Source organism: Euphorbia lathyris, chromosome 5 (genome assembly GCF_963576675.1).
Source record: "Euphorbia lathyris chromosome 5, ddEupLath1.1, whole genome shotgun sequence".
In the NCBI taxonomy this organism is placed as follows: Eukaryota; Viridiplantae; Streptophyta; class Magnoliopsida; order Malpighiales; family Euphorbiaceae; genus Euphorbia; species Euphorbia lathyris.
Window position 1 is genome coordinate 76,056,914 of NC_088914.1, and position 23,112 is coordinate 76,080,025.

Genomic DNA, 23,112 nt, shown 5'->3' on the forward strand with positions numbered 1-23,112 from the left:
AAATAGATTGGTTAACCCATTAAATTTACTATTGTAGACTAAGATTGATTTGCTAATGATGGTGGAAAAATATGTAGTTATATTCAAAATGTAGCTTCAAAAAAGTATTTAATAATAATGATCGAATTATTCATTATTTTTCAATTATGTAATGCGTCGTATATTAAAAAATTATTATAATAAATTTTAATAATTATATATTCATTAAAAATTTAATCAGCGAACTCCTAAGCATCTACACAGTAGTGACAACAACAATAACAAATCTTTAATCCCAAAATGATTCGAGATCGGCTAACATGAACCATCATATAAAACTGTGAAATCAAATCGTGTCAATGACATAAATTCTCTCTCTTCACAATGTCCTATCCACTACCATATTTTCCTTAATCCTCCAATAAACTCATATCACTTTCGATCACTCTCTTCTAAGTTTGCTTAGATCTTCCCCCTACCCCTCATTGTTACATCCCTTTGCCACTTTTCAGTCCTTCTAACCAGCGCATCAAGCGCTCATCGTCTTATATGGCCAAACCACCTTAGTCGATTTTCCCTTATTTTATTCTCAATAGATGTAACCCCTACTTTTGTCATAATTATGTCATTACTCACTCGATCATTTCTCGTATGACCACAAATCCATCTCAACATAAGAATCTCTGTCACCAACATCTTATGAATATGACAGTGTTTCACTATCCAACACTCCGTATCATATAACAATGCAGGTCTAATTGCCGTGCGATAGAATTTTCCCTTCAATCTATTAGACATGTCGAGATCACAAAAGCAATCCGTAGCACTCTTCCACTTTGACCAACCCGATTTAATTGAGTTGACAACCTAAAATATAAGATCCCATAATAGTAATTTGAATGGGTCCATGTGTGTGATGAATTTTATTAGTGTGCATGTCAATGTGCTTATAAAATTTTGGCAGTAAATTTTTCCAACCCTTGCAATTCTCATATTTTAATTGTGTTTCACTGAAATGACCTACTATCATTATTTTTAATTCAACCCTCGTTATTATAGTTTTTTTTTTTGATAAAAATTGTTATAGTTCTCTTGGATTAATTTTTTTTTATTTTTATCTAAATAGTATATATTTTTTTCCTATTGGAATCTCAAAATTGACAAGAAGTTATCAATGCTTCTTAGAATACTAACTTAAGTGCTCAATAAAACACAATTGCAATATGATACTAAATAGAATAATAAGATAAGCACACATACTATGACATCCACTGAAACAGTAGAATACATTACACGGTTTCGAACTTTCTAAGATTCGCATCTATGTCTATTCGATTAAAACAAAATCATAGCATAGATCAAAACATAATTCGGGACAATTCAACCATAAAATTGTCAAGTGAAAATAAGTCGAAACATAATTACTTTTTATCAAAGTACAAAATTACTTTCTGACAAATTACAAAACTTTTTTTCTTTTTTGATAAAATGTCATATTCATTCCATTAGATTAAAAAGTACAGATACAACAAATAAGACTTTCTATCCATACAGGCTATAGCCAGTACAAGATCCACAAAGGGAAGAAAAAAAGACTACAAAGAGCAAAAGGAAGACTACAAAGAGCAATACAAAGACTACAAAGAGCAATACAACAAAAGGTACAAATACAATAAAATTAGAAATCATATCATTCTCATAAGTCGATTCCCGTTGAAAAAACGTTGTAACCCATACTTCATCATTTAGGCTCTTCCGGTTGTTCGGATCTGAGTCCTTTCTTTTTTTGCAACCACGTAGATCTATAGATCTACGGACAAGATGAACCTTTTCCGCTCTTGCTTAGACCGAAAAAATAATAAATGAAAGAAATATAGCTTACAAGTGTAGATCTAACGAAAAAAGAAGTACAATAAGGAGTATGGATTTCAAAGTAAGAAGAAAAAGTAGATCTAAACCTAAAAACTAAATTTGAACCTAAATGGGAGGAGGAAGAAGGAAGACAAGCTTCCTTCTTCCTCCTCAAAGAGTAAACCTGATAAGAAGCAAGATCAAAAACATTGAATGGCAATGATAATGGTGGAAAACTGCTGAGAATAAGATATTTTAGAAGAGAAAGGAAAGCAGAAGAGTATGGAAAATTTTAGAGAGAAGCCAGAGCTTCTCTCACTAGAAGCCTCGATGAACGTTATAGTAATTTTTTACAAAACTAACTTCTTTATAAAATGAAAAACTAAAACAAAGGAACAAAATATAAGACGCCAACAAAGTTCAATCTAGATCTCGTGCATGCCATATAAAGGGGGTCAAAAGTTCTAGACATGGGAAGCGAAGGGGTACAAGACAAGTTAGGCTGCCAATCAGCAATTCCTCCTCCTCCCTCCACATACTCTGTAGTTCGAGCTTCAAGAAACGATGAAAGGCAATAAGAGTCACTCTGAAACATATGAGAAGCATAATCCTTGCAAAGGTCAAAAGCTCCACCCAATGACCTAGAAAGACCTGAGAAATAACCGATGAAATTCCCTCCAGAACGAGTCATGGTAAGTGTATTTATGAGCAAATCAACTGGTAGTGGCCTACATAACCTCACCAGTCGCCCATTTTCCAAAAACTTCCAAATAGGTATCAAAATTCAAATCTCTCTCCATTAACTTATAAGGAAACATCAAGTACAACGCTTCCGAAACCAACGCGTTCTCATCCTAAAGAACGATAAATTAGACTCGAAAGAAATATGATATCTGGCAAGTATAACTCTGCCGCGTGACTCCTTAGAAGCCCGAACCTACTCCCAAAAGAGAGAATATTTAGCATCTTCTTAGCTAAATATAACAAAAAGATTGTGTACTAGAAGCTTGGCTAAGAAGTCTCGCTAGACCTAGTCAAGCATCCAATCGTTTCCATATATAATCACGTCTGATCCCAGGAATCACGAGCCAAATAGCCTTGTAGGATATCATGGAAGATATCTGAAAACACTTCCCCCGATCAATATGAGACACGTTGCACACCCCGCTCAATAATATGTTAGCGTCTTCTATAGCTCAACACCAATATAAATAGAGTAAGCTCGGCATTCATTTTTGTTAAGTTTACATTATAGCTTTATTTAATGATTGTAGCCATTCTCCAGTCATTTCATAAACTAACTTAGACATCAGATCGTGTTCATCGTACAATGACTCCCTTTGAATTTGCTATACAGTTACATATTAACACATGCACTCTCGGGATTCAAACACATCACCGTCTTATCATTCATTTTCCACCGCTGGAACTTCTGATTAAACCCATACTGCACATACTTTTTATAACGTTCTAATAAACTTGGATACCATAAAATATATATATATACTTGGAAAAAGTAGCCGAAAACAAATGAACAATTTGTTGGGTCTGTTAACTTATGTCCAAACATGGAAGAGAAGTTTGGCTATTTGCACAGTTTACAATTCAAAATAGAGCCCGGCCTTTACTTTCCCCCCAATTTTATTTTTCTATCAACTGTAAACGACGTGTCCTTTAAATTTTTTTCTTTAATAAAGAAAATACCCAACGACCATTAAATTATATTAATATTAAATAATATCGGTTGAAGAAATATTAAAGTTAAAATTAAAATTGAAAAGCAACTTCCCCAAATTTTGAGATTTAGATGTGACTTTAGGGTTTCAAGGCGACCCGCCAAATTCATCCTCCTTCCGTTATCCGCCTTGCTTTTTTATTTTTAAAATAAATTTCGATCGGCATTGTCCTAGCATGTATTGAGTACTGATCCATATCCATCTTAATTATTCGTTGCCGTAACAGCCTCGCGGCCAGCAATGGCGTCGTCGAAGGCTTCGCCGTCTGCTTCCGGTAGCAGATCGGAGGTTCCGAAGGATTCTCCGGTACTTGCTTTGTTAATTATCCTCTTGTTGGCTAGTTGGGAATGAATGTGAATATTCATCCCGGAGTTTCCTTAGACGACGCTCATTCCGTCCTTCGAGTTTATTCTATGTTAATCTTATTTCCTTTTCTATTGTTGACCGAGTCTGCAGAAAGCCTGTTTGTTGCCTGATAATTATGTTCTACTAGAATGCTTTTTTGCTAGCTGGATTGTGTAAATTAACTAATGCACTACAGTTTAATCATTGTTCTTACCTTTTACTCTCTCTTTTTTTCCCCGAATATTTAACTGTATTGGAGTCCCTGGGTAACATGTGTTTCAACCTCCAAATGGTATGAGAATGTTGCCAGAAAAAAACTGTTAGGAATAAACATAAGTGAAAATGAACATGTATGGTTTATGACTTCAGTTTTTCTGTTGTACACCATCCATTGGTTATTTATTTTAAATTATTTGTTGGATGATTTGTGTTTAAGGGTTGTAATTAAGATGGATTGTTAATGATTTTCTACAGATTACAGAAACACAAGAAAGATCTCAAACAGTGAAGGAGATTTTATCTGTCATTGACTCTGTAAAGAAGCAAGTTGTAAATAACCGGTTTGATTCTGTAAAGGTGCAGTCTTATTATATTGCATTTGTTTTTACTAAAATGCTTCTTTTGGATTGTTCATAATTTAAGAATTGAACTCTTCTATATTATTCAGAAAAGAATGGAAGAGAATAAACAGAAGTTGGTCGGTGTCACAACCCAATTCTACAAGATGTCAAAGGAAAGAAGAAACAACTGGATTAACATTTCTGATAGCAATGTAGATTTACTGACAAAGAGACAAAATGATGCACTTAGTATGCACCGCGGTATTGACTCAAGTAACGGAGAAAAGGATAGCCAAATCTCTCAAGAAGATGGACATGCTTCTTCTGCTGTTCTTTTAGTCCTGGGATCCAGTATCCCGGTCAAGAATGCTGTTCGGCCTATTAAGCTCCCAGAAGTGAAAAGATTACCCCCTTATACAACATGGATATTTTTGGACAGGTGTGCTAGGACTACTATATATTTTCATTATTTAAGCCCTTCTACGAGCTGATGGTCTCCTTCATTTGTATGTAAGAGATCATATATTTGCATGGTATATTCACTTTTGTTGCTTCAAATGGTTCATTGTTATCTTTGATATGAAAGTTCATATGTAATAGATGTAATAAATTTGGGGCAAGTTAGAAGTCTCATGTGCTAGTACTAGTATCCACTATTAATACTTGCGTATGAGTTTGTGCTCTATCAGTCAAAAATAATATATATAGTAGACTTGTTCATAATCTTCTCAATTTCTGATTAAGTTTTAAATCAATTTGTCTCCTTTTTTTTCTTTGGCAGAAATCAGAGAATGACAGAGGACCAATCTGTGGTTGGTCGAAGGAGAATATATTATGATCAAAATGGTGGAGAAGCACTCATTTGTAGTGATAGTGAGGAGGAGATAATTGACGAAGATGAGGATAAGAAAGTTTTTGGAGATTCTGAAGATTATATTCTGCGGTTGGTATAATCATGTTATCATATTGGGTCTATATATATTCTTATCTCTATCCTTTTTTATTTCGGTTTTTTTAGTATAAGTTCAGCTTGATATTTTGAGTTTGCTATTTATTGCCATTTTAGTTTCTTATCAAAGCATTTGTTATCATAACTAGTTATTCATGGGTTGCCTTTTGGGTTTTTTTTTGGGGTTTTCTTTCATGTTTCTAATTTTGTAGGGGTGTTTGATAATCGATTTTGACACTGAAAATTAAAGCATGTACACTTCTTGTGCTTATTATTATTTAAATAGGAAATATATACACCCGTTAAGAGTTCTAATTCAATTTAAATATTCCTGTAACTCTAAGTCGAAATGTTTAATTGAAAATTTAAACCTTTAGCATCTTTAGTTATCTTGATTTAGTTTTTAATTTTAAACTAACTTTTAGTACTTGAAATATAACTTTTGTCAATGTTTATTGTTTAGTTTTACGAATTCAACAATATTTAATTGAAGTGACTCTAAGACCTTTAATATATCTTTAAAATTTATGTATATTTATGGCATCAAATGCCTAATAATGTTACTCCACACTAGCGTAACTATTTTCAGATAGATTGTTGTTACAGAATAGATTGTATTCAGTAGTCTATTCTATTATAGAATGCTCAATATGGGCTTCCATAAGGAGCATGACTCCCCTACCCTGTCTTCTTATCAGCATTAGTGTGTAATTAGGTGTATATAAATAGGAACCAAAGTGTAATGTTGAAGTATGTAATTTGATTCTTTATCTCTTGAATTACATGGAATGTCTGTCAAGAACAACGGTGGTTTAGGTTGAGTATTTTCAACACCTCCGTTTATCTCACCTCCCACTCCAGGAGGTTTCTCTACTACTAATGGGTGCTCGCCTGAGGTCCGGTGACCAAAACTGCCGCGCATCAGCCACACATGCTGCCAGAAGTCCGATACACCGCGCCACTCACCGGCGCTTGAGAGGTCCATCCATTGCCATTTTTCTTCCGTTGCCGTCGTCTCACTAATTCCGGCTTATCCGTCCGTTTAGTTTGGCTAGTTGGTGATTTTCGTTTCTGCTCTTGGGTTGGGTTGTTTTATTTCTTGTTGTTCCTTGTTGAATTTTCTGGTTCTATGAACGGTTGCGACTCGGAAATTGCTCTTTGCTTTATCTTTCATTCAAATAATCATGTTCAATGAAAAGGCTAAGAAGGTTATGATTGAAATTACTATTGGTAATGCCAAAATTACTGGTGTTAAGGATTATAATTTGTGGAGACGTACTATTACTAGGTATGTCAATAGTGTTGATTTGGCAAATCACTTGACTAGTAATCCTTCATGTAGAGATGAGGGGGGAAATAGAAAGAAGTGGATGATGACAGATTATAAACTTTTTAATATGATTCAGAATACGTTAGATCCACCATTGATGATATTGTGACTCACTGCTATACGGTCAAAGAAATGTGGGATTATCTAGAGTCTATGTATGCTAGTAAAGAAAGAGGACTGCACCTTTTTTTAGTATTACAATGATTGTAAACAAATTTGTGAGGAGAAGCGAACTCAATTTCCCATTATAGCTGATGTTAAATGTATGCAAGATGATGATGATCGTATATTTGTTCTTGGCTTTCTAGAAGGCCTTGGTCCTGAGTTTGAGATAACATGCAGCCAGATATTGACCGATGAGACACTTCCCTCTTTCTCTGCTATTTATAGTCGGCTTCCTGTGCGTAAAGATGGTGAAAAGACTCCCGATATGGTCTCTCAAGAGACAATGACTCTTGTGAGGAATGTGAATCAAGGGGTTAAGGGAGGTTCTCAGAATTCCACTAGGAATGGTACATCTCAGAATCCCACTAGGAATCGTACATCTCATAATCCTAGGATATGCCATAACTGTGGAGGTGGGGGACATATCAAGAAGTACTATTGGAAGTTGCATGGTTGCCCTGGGCAGAACAATTCGAAGAAATTTGCAAATGTGGCTACTCATGATGGTATTCTACCACCCCCTAGTCTTCTGCTCCCACCATCATAATTTCAGTTGATGAATATGCTTGCCTTTAGTAGCATCATGTTGTTCCTCAGTCTTCCACCACTACTTTGGCTGACATAGGTAATCATGCTGCTTGCCTTTCCACCTTGTCCTGTAGTTTGGTTATTGATTCTGGTGCTACAGATTATATGATTGGCAACACAAGTATTCTTTCTTCTTTTAATGTTTTTGCCAATCTCCCATCTGTTACATTAGCCAATGGGGCTACGACTCCTGTCTCAATTTTTGTTTAATTTACTATCTGTCAGTCAACTCACCAAAGCTCTTAATTGTTGTGTTGTTTTCTTTCCCACTTGTTGCCTCTTTCAAGATCTTGGGATGAAATAGACTATTGGTAGAGGAAATCTCTTGAACGACTTGTATGTTCTTGACTCCTCTGTAGCAGTTCCAAGACCGATTTCATGCACAAGCTCTTCCATGCTACAACTTCATTATCATTTTGGTCATCCGTCTCTTCCGGTGCTGCAGGAAACGTGTCCTAGTTTTCAGTAGAATCTACTTTCGAATGTGAAGTTTTGTCGGTTTGCTAAACATCACCGTGTCGTATTCCCCTAGAATAAATAACCGTGTTGAGTATGATTTCGATTTAGTTCACACTGATGTGTGGAGTCTTTGTCCTGTTGTTTCTAAACTTGGTTATCGGTATTTTGTAACCTTTGTGGATATTTTTCTAGAGTAACATGAGTTTATCTTTTAAAGCATCATTTTGATTTATTCAATGCTGAAATTAAAAAGCAATTTAATAAGAATATTTGCATTTTGCAAAGTGACAATGCCAAAGAGTATTTATCTTGCACTTTTCAATAGTACCTCTCATAGCATGGTATTATTCATCAAACATTGTGTGTTGTCACCCCTCAACAAAATGGTGTGGTTGAACGTAAGAATTGACATTTGTTAGAAGTCACCCGAGCTATAATGTTTCAAATGTAGGTTTCTAAAGTCTTTTGGGCAGCTGTTATCTCATCAACCGTATGCCTTCCGTTGTCCTTAAGGGTAAGATCTCATACTCTCTTCTGCTTGTTTCCTTCTCAGGAAGTGTTTTCTCTTGCACCTTGAATCTTCGGGTGTACTTCGTTCAAGATATGCGTCCTCAAATATCAAAACTTCATCCCAAATCTGTTAAGTGTGTCTTCTTGAGTCATTCTCGATTCCAGAAAGGATATCGTTGTTACTCCATCATTGGAGCATTATCTTGTGTCTACATATGTCACATTCTTTGAAAATACACAATCTTTTAATCCATTGTCATCTTCCTCGCTTGTTCTCTCGATGATTTTTTTATCTATACAATCGATGAACAAGTTGTTTCTCCCTCTCGGCCTATTGTTCGTCAAGTTTACTCTCGATGTGTGCAGCCTGTGGTTGAGGCACCCGCTTCAGTGGTTAGAATCATAGTTATTAATGGCATGCCTAACGCGAATGTCGCAGAAGGCTCCATGCTTAGCGCCTTAAGAGCATCTCCAAGAAACTCCTTTATTGGACTCTTAAGTTAAAATTTGAGTTTAAGTTAAAAATCAACTCCAAGAGACTCTTAGTCACTCGCATAGTTTTAAAAGGCGAAAGGCGAGTCAAGGCGACAAGGGCAAAATATCGCCTTGAGGCGAGGCGACGGCCTCTCGCACGTGAGGCGACAAAAAATTAGAAAATCAAATGCAATTAAATTAACTCAATAAAAACTAGTAGTACTTAAAGATAGTTTAATTTTTAAACTTGTAAACCAAAATAACTTAAAATCTAATAATAGAGTGCTAATTCTTAAATCAAAATAGCATAATATCAAGCATCTTCATCCCCCAAATCCAACTCCTCATCAAGATCTATTACACCTACAAAATTCAATCAATTGAAAACATCTTAATATCAAAAATGATACACAAATAATTTATTATAATAAAATTCCACAAAACAGAAAAAAAAAATCAATTCAAAGCATAAATTCAAAACACATCTCAAAGCTAGAATTTCCCTCAAAAATTCGGCAGCATAACAGCACAATTACATGGAAAGAAAGAAAATATAAGAAGAAATAGTGAAGAAGAATTAGAAACCCTAACCCTAAACAGAAAAAGAAAGATGAAATAAAGAGGAAAGGAAATAAAAAACATACCGGTGGTGCTTGATGACCGGCCGCCGGTGAGAGAACCGTTGGAGAAGAATCGGTGGTGTTGTGAAGAGAGAGCCGTTGGAGAAGAGAGAACGTTTATGTTCTGCTTTTAATTGTATCGCTGGCTGTCTTTCTTCTATCTATTGGTCTTAAAGTGTATTAATTAGGGGTTTTTTGTTTTTTTTTTTATAAAAATACTGGTTTATCGCCTGACCTACAAGAGGCGACCGCCTTTCGCCTCAAACCGCCTCTCGCCTGAGAGGGTGAGGCGGTCGCCTCTTGCAGGTCCATCGCCTTCCATTCTGGAAGGCGATGAGGTGATCGCCTCTCGCCTGAGGCGACCGAGGCGATCGCCTTTTAAAACTATGGTCACTCGTCAAATCACTAAGAGTCTTCATTCCCTCTCTATTATTGAGGAGTCTATCTCCATTCCTAGTCCCCTCCTTATTTCATTTTTTATTAATAATTTATTATTGAGGAGTCCCTCTCGTCTCACTATTGGTAAAGATAACAATACTTAATAATTTTAATGATAAAATAATAAATAAATAGTGAATATGAGGAGTATTGTTGGAGATGATATGTATTAGTTACTCAAATCACTAAGAGTCAAGTTTATATTATTTTTAGAGAGTGACATATGTGCAGTTTTAGGGTCTTTTTAATTATTTAATGTAGGTTTAATATTCACCCTTGGATTAGACACATCTAAGGGTCTAAAATAAGAAAAAAAAAATAATATTAAAAAGGAAGATACGTGTTTGAATTAGAAGAGACAGAGACAAAGTTGCAAAGTTACTGAAAGAGAAAGAAGCATAGAAAAATAGAAGAGAAATAAACAAAACATACGTGAAACATAAGCAGCCAAAGGGAGAGAATCGTGGAATGATGATGAACTCGTGTTTGAAGATGACAATGTAACATGGAGTTCAGTTAGTAGGGCTAATGGAGTTGAAGGCAGTGCTTATAACACTAGAGGAGTTGGAAAAGGCTATTGTATCATCATCTAGTGCACGAGGAAAAGCTCCTGCAGTTCTTCGCGATGTGGAAGATGAAGAAACTGATTTTGTAGATGAGGATGAAGAGGATCAATTTCTTGAATAAGAGTTTGATGTTGTTTTAGATGAGTGTAATAGTTATGAATGGTGAGTGATGAATTTGAAGAGTTTTGATGAGGAGTAGTTGTAAGTCAACTTATGATTTAATATTTAGTTGAACAAGTGAACTTTAGATTTAGCATATGGGGTTTATTGCATGATAGAATTTACTTATGATCAAGATTATTGTCATGGTTTAGTATTCATTGCATTTTTATTTTAGAATTGATCATTTCTTATAATTTAAGTATTATTATAGGTATATAAGTTTTATTTTTGTTAGTGCGCCTTGTGTCCCTTGCACCTAAGTGCGCCGTGTGCCTTTAATAACCATGGTAGAATTAACGAATGAATTATGTAGTTACTTTCACCTTTACTGAAACTATCTTCCTTGTTAGAAGTTTGATGGAGAAAGGTTGAGAATAAAAAAAAGGACTTCTATATGATTTTCATTCATCTTGATGTTATAAACATGTGTTCGGGATCTTTTTTATGGGACCTTGCAACCTAAAATCCTCTAGGAAAAAATGCTTAAAAGTCTTCCTTATCTTACCTATCTTGTTGAAACGGCTAGGAGCTCGTTAAGAGAGAACCCCACGATCTCAGAATTCTTGGGAGCTCGTTAAGAGAACTCCGCGATCTCTTTAGATTTTAACTGGATTTTCAACTGATGCTATTTTATTAATAATCTCCCCTTTAAATAGAAGGGACAGATTTACAAAATCGGAGTAATGCTAGCTAGGGCTGCATAAGCAGCGATTGATTAGGAATAGGAAACAACAACTAATTAGGAAAAGAGAATAACCACTAATTGCAGAAATCACAACCTATCCTATATGGTAACTAACTATTGCAGAAATCAAATTAATGCATGAATCCTAAATAGACAGAAACTGTTATAACTGAAACAAATCCTAGATGGAAACTAATTAATGCATGACTCCGAATTAGGACTCAAAACATAATACTAATTAGGAATCTAAACAGCAACAGCTCATTCATGACATTGGCTTCCCCTTCGAAAATGCACATGAAATTCCATGGTCATCCATTGTCGTCATCCTCAGTTTTTGATTGGCGCTCCTTGATTCCTTCCAATTTAAATAGTTTCTTGCATTTATGTCTAGCAGTATATTTTTCATCACAATTATAACAAAACCCTTTTATTTGATGCTTCTCCATCTCTCCGTGACTCAATCTTTTGATAAGAGGTTTAGCCTCTTGAATTGTGACTATTTGACGAAGTTCTGGTTGACTTTCCCTGAGACGGCTAGTTCATCGTTAATAAAACCTTGCAAGGCTCGTTGCTTTTGTTAGATCTGGCGGATTCTGGAGTTCAACCTCAACTGCTATAGAATCCTTCAGTCCACTCAAGAATAACTTAACTTCCTGTCTAGGTAACAACGCATCAGCCTTGGCAGCCAGCTGCTCAAACTGTTTCTGGTATTCTTCCACTGTCCCTCTCTCGCAAATTGCAATGCTCTTTGAAATCGTTCCAAGAAAGATGAGGCTCATCTCTTTTCAATTTGATAAACCATAATTGTGCATCGCCTTCTAAGTGAAACGATGCCAAGCCACTTTCTCTTCTTCCATTCTCGAATATACTCATTCCTAATTTTATCCATCTTTATGTGTATGCTCATCCACCTCAACATCTTCATCTTTGCTAAGTTTATTTTACAAATGCACTTTCTTCTTAATACCCAACACTTTATCGCATATTTCTATCACATAACTGATAACACCCCTATTTCAGTCATCCTACACCTATTTCAACCATCCTAATATAATTCCAATTAACTTGTTTTTTTTTTCTTTTTACCAAATAAGTCATTTTGTTTTTCAAAATTCTACCCAATTCAAATTTGCAAGTTGACTCACCTAATTTGATACTTGTAAGTCTTAAGTTAACTTACAAGTTGAGCTGAATTGGTCCAAGAATCGGAACTTGAGGCATACTTTGCCAAAAAACTGTCTTAACCGGGCAAGTTGAGGGATTTCTTTTTCTTTTTTTAAATCCAATAGTGAATGCCTAAATACTGAAATTTTAATTTTATTTAGAACAACTATTTAACCAGCACTACTCAATGGAAGCGAGCATTAGATAATAAGAAGATAGAATATAGGTAAAATGTGTGTGGTAGAGATGATGTTTAGATAGATGGTGCTGCATTAGGATGGATAGAATGAAAAATATTTGTATTTGAAAAAGGATAGTTGTGGCACTTATTGAGGATCAAATAAGCGAGTGATTTTAAGGTAGCTGGGACTTGTTCAATGTTGACCTGTGGATGGTTCTATGCATAAATGTGAGGGAATAAGTAACTACGTCTAAGAAGGGAAGGCAAAGATGTTGATTGACTTTGATAATGGTCATTGAAAATGACTTAACAATCACTGGACATCTCAAAAGATCAAATCTCTACAGGACTAATTAGAAAGGTGAAGTCTGTACAGTTGACTCCAACTAGCTGGGATTAAGGCTTGGTGGTGGTGGTTGTTTTACCCTTAATGTGAAACACATTATCAGTTATTCAATTCACAAAATTTCAGCAATTCCATCAATTGATTTTCAGTTTTATCAAATATCACCTTGATATTTAATATACAGGATTTTATATTGCTTCAATTTTTATCCAGTGCCTGTTTTATTTGTAACTCACTTTTTGTTCCATATCAGCACCAACAAGTTAATTCAGTCCGCTTCTTGCATTGTTTTGGTTGCTGATATTAAAGGATTTTCTAATGAATTGGTCATTGGGCTTTAGCTGAATAATCGGTTTAGGTCTTTGGTTATTATAATAAAACTTTTCTTGGACCTTAACTATCAGCTTGAGCTTTTAGTTCAGTTGGTTCCATGACATGGTATGTTTGTTGTTTCCAAAATAAGATATTATTAAAAAATGTGAATACGAAAAAAAAAGCCACTTCCAAGCTTTATTCCCAACTAGTTGGGGTCAGCTATATGCATTCAACTTTTCCTCTTCATTCTGAGATTCTTTGAAAGATCTGATACTCGAAGGTCATTCTTAATAACTTTGGTCAAGTTAATCTCAGTCTTCTTCTAACCTTATAAGTGATATCTGATTCTGTTCTCTCTGATTTACGCATTGCCTCAAAACCTAATATCTCTCGAACATGCTCATTCCTCATCTTATCTATCTGGGTGTGCCTACTCAATGTGATACTGTTTAACTCATGGTTAATTGTTTCGGCGGTTGAAACATTGATTAGAAATTCTCTTGGCAATTTCAAACTTTATATTAAATGCGTATATCTTCTGCTTTTCATTGGAGGACTTTTTTTTCAGTCTATTGCTGCATGTGAAGTGAATCCAATCATTTCTTTTGGTTTCTGTTTTGCCAGCATGACGGTTGAAGAAGTTGGTTGTTCTGATCCAGTGATCGACTCCTTAGCACAATATCTTTCTAGGAGCCCGGCTGAAGTCAAGGTATGCCTTTGAGAGGAGCATGTGCATAAGGGATTATTTAATTTGTTGACCATAATGATCTCTTTATTTAAAATCTCATAAAACCTGGTCATCGTGTAAGCTTTGGTCCAGCTGTGTTCCCATTTGCTTTTTGCTGACTTTACACAGATATGAAACACCATCAAACATCTTATACAGGCAAGATATGAAGCTCTTACAAAGCAACAAAAGTTATTGGGGGCTTCAAAGAATGGAGAAAATGAAGAACAAACAATGAATTCTTTTCTTGATAAGGATCTTGAAGCTGCTTTGGATTCTTTTGACAATCTTTTTTGTCGTCGATGTCTTGTAACATCCTTGTACTCCCAACTTTTACGCTGCTTTGTGCTATCTTCTAGGAATGAAATTAGTTCTTATTTCGTCTTGGCAGGTGTTTGATTGCAGATTGCATGGATGCTCCCAGGATCTTGTCTTTCCTGTAAGTTGATTATGTAAGAGTAAAATAAGTTTGAAGATGTTGCATTGCATAAGATTCTGGTGGAAAATCTTATTTGTTCTGTTTATACAACGTACCACTAGGCTGAGAAACAACATTCATGGAGCCTACCAGATGAGCAAAATGTTCCATGCGGTCCACACTGTTATAAATTGGTATATGTTTATTTTACTCTATTTGTTTTGTTTTTATTCGACATTTCTTTTTCATGCATTAGGGAAAAAAGTACATAAGTGGATCCACTTCTCATGTCAGGTTTTGAAGTCAGAAAGAGTTGAAACAGCAAATTCTCCTGAAAATGGTGATATTGGAGAAAATTCTGTCCGTCCATATGATGGGATGGTGGGCCATAGTTCTTTGAGAAAGAAATCTTCAGCTCAATCTGGCAGAAGGCGAGGGAAACCCAGCCAAAGTGAAAGTGCTTCATCAAACGCAAAAAATGTTTCAGAGAGCAGTGACTCAGAGATAGGACCTCAGCAGGATGCTACTTCCCCCTCTAAAGTAAAGCTTACTGGAAAAAGTCAAAGGAACAGAAAGCGAGTGGCTGAGCGTGTTCTAAATTGCATGAGGAAAAGGCAAAAGAAAGCAGCAGCTTCTGATTCTGATTCTGTTGCTAGTGGGGGCCATCTGGCTAGTGATATGAAACTTAGGTCCACTTCACGCAAAGAAAATGAAGATGCTAGCTCTTCTTCTCATAAGAATCTTAAATCTCTACCCTCTGCAAGATCCAGGAGGAAGGAATCAACTACTCAGGACAGTAACAACTTATTGCAGGGCGAAGTGCAGGATGGTCCTCCAAATGAGATGAGCACCGATCCACCTGCAATTAGCAGTGATGACACATTGAGGAAGGAAGAGTTAATAGATGAAAGTGTATGTAAAAAAGAGTCGCGTGGTAACAAATCATGGAAACCTTTTGAAAAAAGCCTCTACGAGAAAGGTTTGGAGATTTTTGGCAGGAACAGGTCAGTGGATGAATTTTCCTCATGTTTTGTTGCTCTGCAATTTACACTTTTTGCTAATTATTGTGGCATTTGCATGTGGGATGGTTTTCAATGTTTAAATGATGTCTGACATGGTCATCTATATTAAAATGCTTTACTTAATTCGCCTTATTGAAAATTGATGTTTCATCTTTTCTTGTTACACACTAACTACTTTTAGTGAAACTGCAGATATTCACCTCAGAAAAATTACAATTGCAAATTAATTTCTGTCTCAAAACAAGTCACTTTCACAATTTCATTTTCCACCTCAGAAAAATTACAAGTGCAAATTCATTTGTCTTAAAACAAGTCATTTTCACAGTTTCGTTTTCTAGTTTAAAATGCTTTAGATGAATGGATTTTATATATTTAACTGTTAATTAATGAATATTGGATCAGGAAATATTTTATAGCTACTCATGGAAACTTAAATTTGTAGAAATCACCAAACCCCTCAAATTGCTTCAATTACCCTTCCATTTTTTCACACCATGACTTTGTAAAATGCTTCACATTTACAATTTGTTATTTTTTTTAATAGTTCTATTTATGCCATTCAATTCCATTGTAAACTTGGGAGTCAATTTGTTTTTTGTGTATAGGAACTGCAAAAATGCTTCCATTGTATGTTCAATGGATGTCAATCAGCTACTTAGAGGTTCTTGATCATTGAATTTATCACTTCAGTCTGCCTGCTAAACTTTAATTTGAACAGAATCATTTAACTATGAATTTTTTTGGGGAATAAGGTCCTAATTTTCTCCTATTGTTTTTAGGGAAGTGCAGTTTACCCCTAACGTCTGAAATGGTGCAATTTTATCAATAACTTTCCAAACAAGATCAATTTTAGCCCTACCTAAAAACAAACGGGTTTACTGTTATTTGATTCATTATTTAATTGTCACATCGAACCTTTCAAACATCAATTATGTCTAAAAAAATTATTTTGTTACTAACATAGTTACAGATAACTTATCAAAATGCCAATATTTAAGTGTCTCATATGTTCACTATGTTAAGTTATAAATAACATGTCAAAATGCACGAACTTCAATTTATAGATAAACTTGTTTGGAAGACCTGATGTGGCAGTCGAATAAATGTCAAATCAGCCCGTTCGTCATATCCGACCTTTCAAACATCAATTATGTCTAAAAAAATTATTTTATTACTAAAATGTTCACTATGTTAAGTTATAAACAACCTGTCAAAATGCACGAAACTGCTTCAATTTATAGACGAACTTGTTTGGAAGACCTAGTGTGCAGTCGAATAAATGTCAAATCAGCATGTTCAAATTTTCTGTTGATGCAAAGTTGATCCGAAAAAGTAAGACTGTTATAATACTGACTCCTCTATAAGTGGCTGCAAAGGCAGTTGGTAGCTGTCTTAAACCTTTAGGCATATGTCAATGCTACACTTTCTCATCATTGTTGCATTCATTCTGAGAATCTTTTTTCGCATGCAAAATAAACTTCATTGAATGAAAACAATGTTTTTTTCAATAAACAATATCTAACTGATACTTTTAGCTTGTTGACCCAGATATTATTTTTCTTTTCACATTCAACGTTCACCTAGTCAGTGACTGGTCTAGGCTTATTAGATCTTAGCTTTAGGATGATTTTAATCTCCACCCTAAGATTCTAATAAGCCTAGATCTAGCGGTGACTGACCAAAATTCATTTGGTCAGTCGCTGAACAGGTGAACGTGACTGTTTCTATTGATTAGTTTTCTGACACTGACTTTTTTTTATGATAGTTGTTTCATTGCGAGAAATCTTTTAAATGGTTTAAAGACTTGTTCGGAGGTTTTCCGGTACATGGTTTGCTCTGAGAATCTGGGATGCCAAGTTGGTGATGCTGCAAATCCTCATGGTGAAGGATATTCCAAGTTTGATTTTAATGGAGCAACAGTGAGTATTTTTATTTAGTTCTGCACCTTTTATGTATTCTTTTCCTGTAGTAAGATTTACATTTTTATTCTTTTATTTATGTCATACGTTGGGTCTTTGAAATGGATATTAGGGTAATAATGAAGTGAGAAGAAGATCAAGATTTTTACGTAGAAGAGGTAGAGTTCGCCGCTTGAAGTATTCTTGGAAGTCTACTGCTTACCATTCTATCCGGAAACGGATTAGTGAAAGAAAGGATCAGCCATGCCGCCAGTATAACCCGTGCAATTGTGGTACTGCATGTGGAAAGCAGTGTTCATGTCTGCTGAATGGCACATGCTGTGAGAAGTACTGTGGGTGAGCTTTTGTTTCACAACTCAAAATGATATTGGATTTCCCCAAATCCCTTATTTTTCTATCTATAAGGGGAAACTCATTCACAGAATCTGCATTCTTGCTAACTAGATCAGTTTTGGGGTTTATATATTTAGATACCATGGATTCCTGCCCATACATGCATGTACATTCGAAATAGTTCTGATACTGTAGGAATAGTCACCTAATTATTACTTATTTATCCAGATGTCCTAAGAGTTGCAAGAACCGATTTAGGGGCTGCCATTGTGCTAAAAGTCAATGCCGAAGTCGTCAATGTCCATGTTTTGCTGCAGACAGAGAATGTGATCCAGATGTTTGTAGGAATTGTTGGGTCGGGTAAGTTTGTAAATGTTGCTGCATCCAGAGAATGTGATTACTGTTACTATCATCAATTTGCTTACTACTGTATATAGGAGCACTCATCAATGTTATTACTTTTTCCTCACTACCATAATTTCTCTGTGTTATCAGTGATGTGAGCAGTAAAGTCTTGTATTTTCTGCCGATTCTTGACTTTTAGCATGCTCATGTGTAATTTCTAAAGATGGATCCTTCACTTTGTAAAACTTACCTATCATATGCTTGAACAGAAATGAACTTCTACGCTAAAAAGAAATACGATGTGCTTAAGATATATTTATTGATTATTCAGACATTAATTTCTTTCCATGTACCTTCTTTTTTTTTTGTTCTCTCTTGTCACTTTTTTCTTCTGTTCAGCTAATACAATTTATTTAACGCAGTTGTGGTGATGGTTCTCTTGGGATTCCTAACCAACGGGGTGATAATTATGAATGTAGGAATATGAAGCTTCTCCTCAAACAGCAGCAGAGGGTAACTGCGTTTTGTTTCCTGCTATACTTTTTCATCATATACATGTGCATGTGTTTGAAAATTCATAACCTGTGAAGGCCTTATATAATTGGAATTTGGAATAATATTTTAGCAAGGTGAAGTTCTACTTGGATATAGGCTTGTCATTGGGGCGGGGAATCCCCAATACCCATTTTCATAGGTTCAGGAATGGGAAAGAAAATGATCCCCATTGTCGGGGACGGTAATAGCTATCCCCACCCCATAGGGATCCCCAACCCATTAACGTTAGGGTTAATCATGGGGATATCCATGGGTAATACCCATTAACTATGATGCACATAAACTCTTCATGACATGTGTTTCCCCGTTTTCGGCAGATGTGGGAAACGGAAACTCTCGGAAACTAATACAAAACGTTTCCAGGCACGTTTCCGTAATTAACCATAATACGTCTCTCAGTTTTTAAACAGTTTTCCCTGCCTATTTTGATTAAAACTCTGAAAATTCAAACTTTCTATTTTGCAATTCCTGTTCAATCTAAGAGTAGGAAAATTGAAACTTCCTATTTGAGAGAGAATTCCTTCCTTGTATCCGTCGATTTAAAGAACTTACCCATATTTCTTTCCCCGATAATCCTTGTCTCTTGAATCTCGATTGAGCTTGACTTTCTTCATCTTGTTCTTCAATCTTGTTTTTTTAATGTATTATTATATTTTTAATATTTACACGTTTCCCCCAAGTTTCCGTTTCCTATGTTTTTCAGAAATTACGTCCCCAGTATTCGTTTCCATTTCAGTTTCCGTTTCCGTGCAACATAGCCCATTAATATATAATATTAATATTATATAATATATTTTCTAGCTTTTACTAATTAATTTCAAGTAAGCATATTAATTACATCTTTAAATTTAAATATCAATATGTTTTGTACAAATCAAAATTATAAACTTAGAATAAAAAACTATAACTTTAAATTGAGGTGATTTCCTCTTTAAATTTTATATGAAATGACAGAAAAAGTTTGAATACTTATAAAAAAATATATATATTTCATTTTTCTTGTGAGTTTCTATTATAGTTATTGTCTAAATACCTGTTACCCATTGAGACGGGGATGGATAAAAATTTAACCCCATTTATCTGAACGGGGGCGGGGATGGGGAAGGAATAACTCGCCCCATCCCCAACCCGCCCCATTGACAAGCCTACTTGGATATTAGCCTTTGTGTCAACCAAACAACTAATTGTGTTCAATGTGACTTGACTTCAATGTCCTTACAGAAGCATGAAAATATTTTTGCATATAAAAATGTTATGACGGGGTAGGCCACAGACACTTCCATCCTAGCCATATGATATCTTTAATCTTTAATAAGTTTTTACTGTTTAATTGATAGCCATTTTAAATCTCATCATATCCTTATTTGTAGCCATATTAAATCCATTATAATAAATGTATGTCAAATCCTTCTCTAAATTATGTAGTTGGTATGACGAACACCACCCTAAACTTTAGGATGAGCAAGTTTAAAGATAAAAGAATTTGAAGCTGAGATTAATGATATGTATTGCGTGTTGGGGTTGTACTTTGAATTTTATACTCTTTGTGCGGTCAAATTATAGTGATAATTCATACAACTACTTTTAAAGAAATTGAGCTCTAATATATATATAAATCATTAATGGTATACTAAAATATTTGTAGCATTTTGACGTTTTACATTTTTGCAGTGATAGGATAGGTTTAGATTACAACATTAGTAGCTTAGAAATTTAAGACTAATTAAATTCTATCATAAAAAAAAAGGGCGGCCCGGTCGCATTACGCGTCCCCGCTGAGCGAGGGTCCGGGGAGGGGTCCCACCACAAGGGTGTATTGGGGGCAAGCCTTCCCTTGCCAATTTAATTGACAATAGGCTGCCCCTAAGACTCGAACCCGTGACCTCTGGTCACACGACAACAACGTTCTATCATAATTGAGTAAAAAATAAAATTCTTATCCTATGCAATTAGAGTACATGCATCATATTGTGATATAGATATATATTGAGTAGAAATAAAATTCTTATCCTATGCAATTAGAGTACATGCATCATATTGTGATATAGATATATATTGAGTAGAAATTAAATTCTTATCCTATGCAATCACGATGCAACGCATGTTAACAAACTATTGATTCAGATAGTTGTGCTTATGATGAGGCAGGCAGGGAGATGCAAGAAGTAACGTTTTCCCAATGCGAGCTTCATTGATATGAATGTGTTTGAGCAGAAGTGTGGAACCATGGATCTTAAAAAATTGCATGCAACTTTAAGGAAACACAAACATTTAGAAATAGATAGAGATTTAGTTACTATTTACAGTTTGGCACTGGAATCAGATGGATTTCGGAATCTAGTGTATTCAAGCAGTAGAACCAAGAATGGAATTGATCAACACCTATGTTGCATGGAATTGGAAACTGAAACAGAAACAGAAACAGACACTGGGAAACGTTATTTCTAAAAAAACATAGCTAAGAAACAAAAAAGATACAAAATTGAAATAGAAACGGATGCAAAACGTGGAAACGCTACCAAAGAGGAGTTTCTGTGCTACATAGATCAACCCTAATCCAAAAATTGTGTTTTCTAATGGTTTGAAAGATAAAATGTATATTGAAATTCTTTTAGTAAATACACTTGTACACATTCTGATAAACATGAGTTTTTCGCTTGCAAGTGAAGTCTATTGAAGAAGACTTTGTGAGGTTTTATTTACATGCTACTCTAGTTTTTTGAGAAATTCTGTATAGTTGAGCTCTGTTCTTGTTATGTACAGGTTCTGCTTGGAAGATCTGATGTATCTGGCTGGGGTGCTTTCTTAAAGGTAAAATATTTATGATTCTTTTTTGTTTGTTTGTTTTTCATCTTTGCTCATGATTATACTTGTCCGCCTACAGAATAGTGTTGGCAAACATGAGTATCTAGGTGAGTATACCGGAGAGTTGATTTCACACAGGGAAGCAGATAAGCGTGGGAAGATATATGACCGTGAAAATTCATCATTTCTCTTCAATCTGAATGATCAGGCATGAATCTTGAACAGATCTTACATGAAAATTCATTTTTCATCTTTCTTTTTTTCTTGCTTATGAGAAAGATTTAACTGCGCAGTTCGTTCTTGATGCCTATCGTAAGGGAGACAAATTGAAGTTTGCCAACCACTCACCAGACCCAAATTGTTACGCGAAGGTAACCGATTGATTATTGCTGAGAGATTTAATATATTTGCAAAACATTTACGTATTTGGCCGCATTTTAACTGTCAATGCGCTGTGTCAGGTCATAATGGTTGCAGGTGATCATCGCGTTGGAATATTTGCTAAAGAACGAATTAGTGGTGGAGAAGAACTTTTCTACGATTACCGATATGAACCAGACAGAGCTCCGGCTTGGGCTAGGAAGCCTGAAGCATCGGGGTCTAAAAAGGAAGACGGTGCTCATACAAGCGGTCGGGCTAAGAAGGTTGCTTAACTTGGCATTATGTTTACATCCTCATTCAAAAAAATTGGTCATTCTTTTACAGGCATATTTCTCATTGAGTTTAGAGGTCATTTTTATTGGAGGGTCATTGTCATCTCCACAGGTTTCTATTTAGCATTTGTTTATTTATTCTTCAGCAAATTGCATTCACTGAAGCAGGGGAAAAAAAAGAGAGAACAAGTTCAGTAGTCCAATACAGTCTAACCTCAAAAGCATTCATGTAGGTGAATATATGTGAAGCAATCGCATTATCTTTTACAGATAACAGTTGTCCTCTTATGATATTGTTATTAGATTTACTCTCTCTCTCCCATTATATATATATATATATATAAAAGCTCAAATGTGAATCCGCAAGATGATTTGTGACAGCAAAGCTTTGGGATATATATGATTAAGAGATCACAGAACTACGAAGCTTAGGAGTACGATCACATTTGAATCTAGTCATTAGCTTAAATGTTTAGTATAAAAATTAGAGATGAGTTATCAAAATGCCCTCAAGGTTATCGAGAAAGTGTCAACCTCACGTACAAAATAGTATCAATTTAATCATAACGTTTATGAGATGGTGTGATTATATAACACATGGACCTAATAACCTTGAGGTCATTTTGATATATTACCCCATAAAACTTATAGCGGAAAACACATCCATTCCATTAAAGAGAAAAGATACAATAGAAGAATAGAAGGAATAAAAGTTTTCACATCTACAAAAACTATGAAGTGCAAAGGATTCTATAAATGGACAACTAAACTAGAAAATTTGTAAGCTATAATTTGGACGTATTAAAGATTTTTATTAGAAATTCCAGTTACAAGTCCTTGATTTTATTCCTAAAATGATTTTTCTGAAATTCCGAGTTAGAATCGATCAATACCTGAATTTGTTTAAAA

General features: G+C 35.1%; 1 protein-coding gene across 3 annotated transcripts; it reads left to right on the forward strand.

Moving 5' to 3' along the window:
- Positions 1 to 3,603: 3,603 nt before the first annotated feature.
- Positions 3,604 to 22,491, forward strand: LOC136229526 (histone-lysine N-methyltransferase CLF). Of its 3 annotated transcripts, none has more exons than XM_066018382.1 (17): positions 3,604 to 3,872; positions 4,386 to 4,487; positions 4,579 to 4,910; positions 5,253 to 5,414; positions 14,051 to 14,135; positions 14,313 to 14,462; positions 14,545 to 14,592; positions 14,694 to 14,765; positions 14,866 to 15,575; positions 17,359 to 17,512; positions 17,625 to 17,848; positions 18,074 to 18,205; positions 18,613 to 18,703; positions 21,509 to 21,556; positions 21,630 to 21,758; positions 21,844 to 21,921; positions 22,012 to 22,491. In XM_066018382.1, exons 1-17 carry the CDS (start codon positions 3,807 to 3,809, stop codon positions 22,201 to 22,203), a joined length of 2,775 nt encoding a protein of 924 aa, XP_065874454.1. In that variant the 5' UTR covers positions 3,604 to 3,806; the 3' UTR covers positions 22,204 to 22,491. The 3 variants fall into 3 exon arrangements, with proteins under 3 accessions (XP_065874454.1, XP_065874455.1, XP_065874456.1); XM_066018383.1 differs by having other exon boundaries at positions 3,605 to 3,739; XM_066018384.1 differs by lacking the exons at positions 3,604 to 3,872; positions 4,386 to 4,487; positions 4,579 to 4,910; positions 5,253 to 5,414 and adding an exon at positions 11,994 to 12,127.
- The last annotated feature ends 621 nt before the right edge of the window (positions 22,492 to 23,112 follow it).

What these genes read in the sequence shown, in the direction of transcription:
- LOC136229526 (XM_066018382.1), top strand. Translation starts at nt 3,807, where the DNA reads ATGGCGTCGTCGAAGGCTTCGCCGTCTGCTTCCGGTAGCAGATCGGAG. An exon ending in CCCAGGATCTTGTCTTTCCT is followed by an intron (nt 14,593 to 14,693) that starts GTAAGTTGATTA and finishes ACGTACCACTAG; the next exon opens with GCTGAGAAACAACATTCATG. An exon ending in GAGATTTTTGGCAGGAACAG is followed by an intron (nt 15,576 to 17,358) that starts GTCAGTGGATGA and finishes TTTTTATGATAG; the next exon opens with TTGTTTCATTGCGAGAAATC.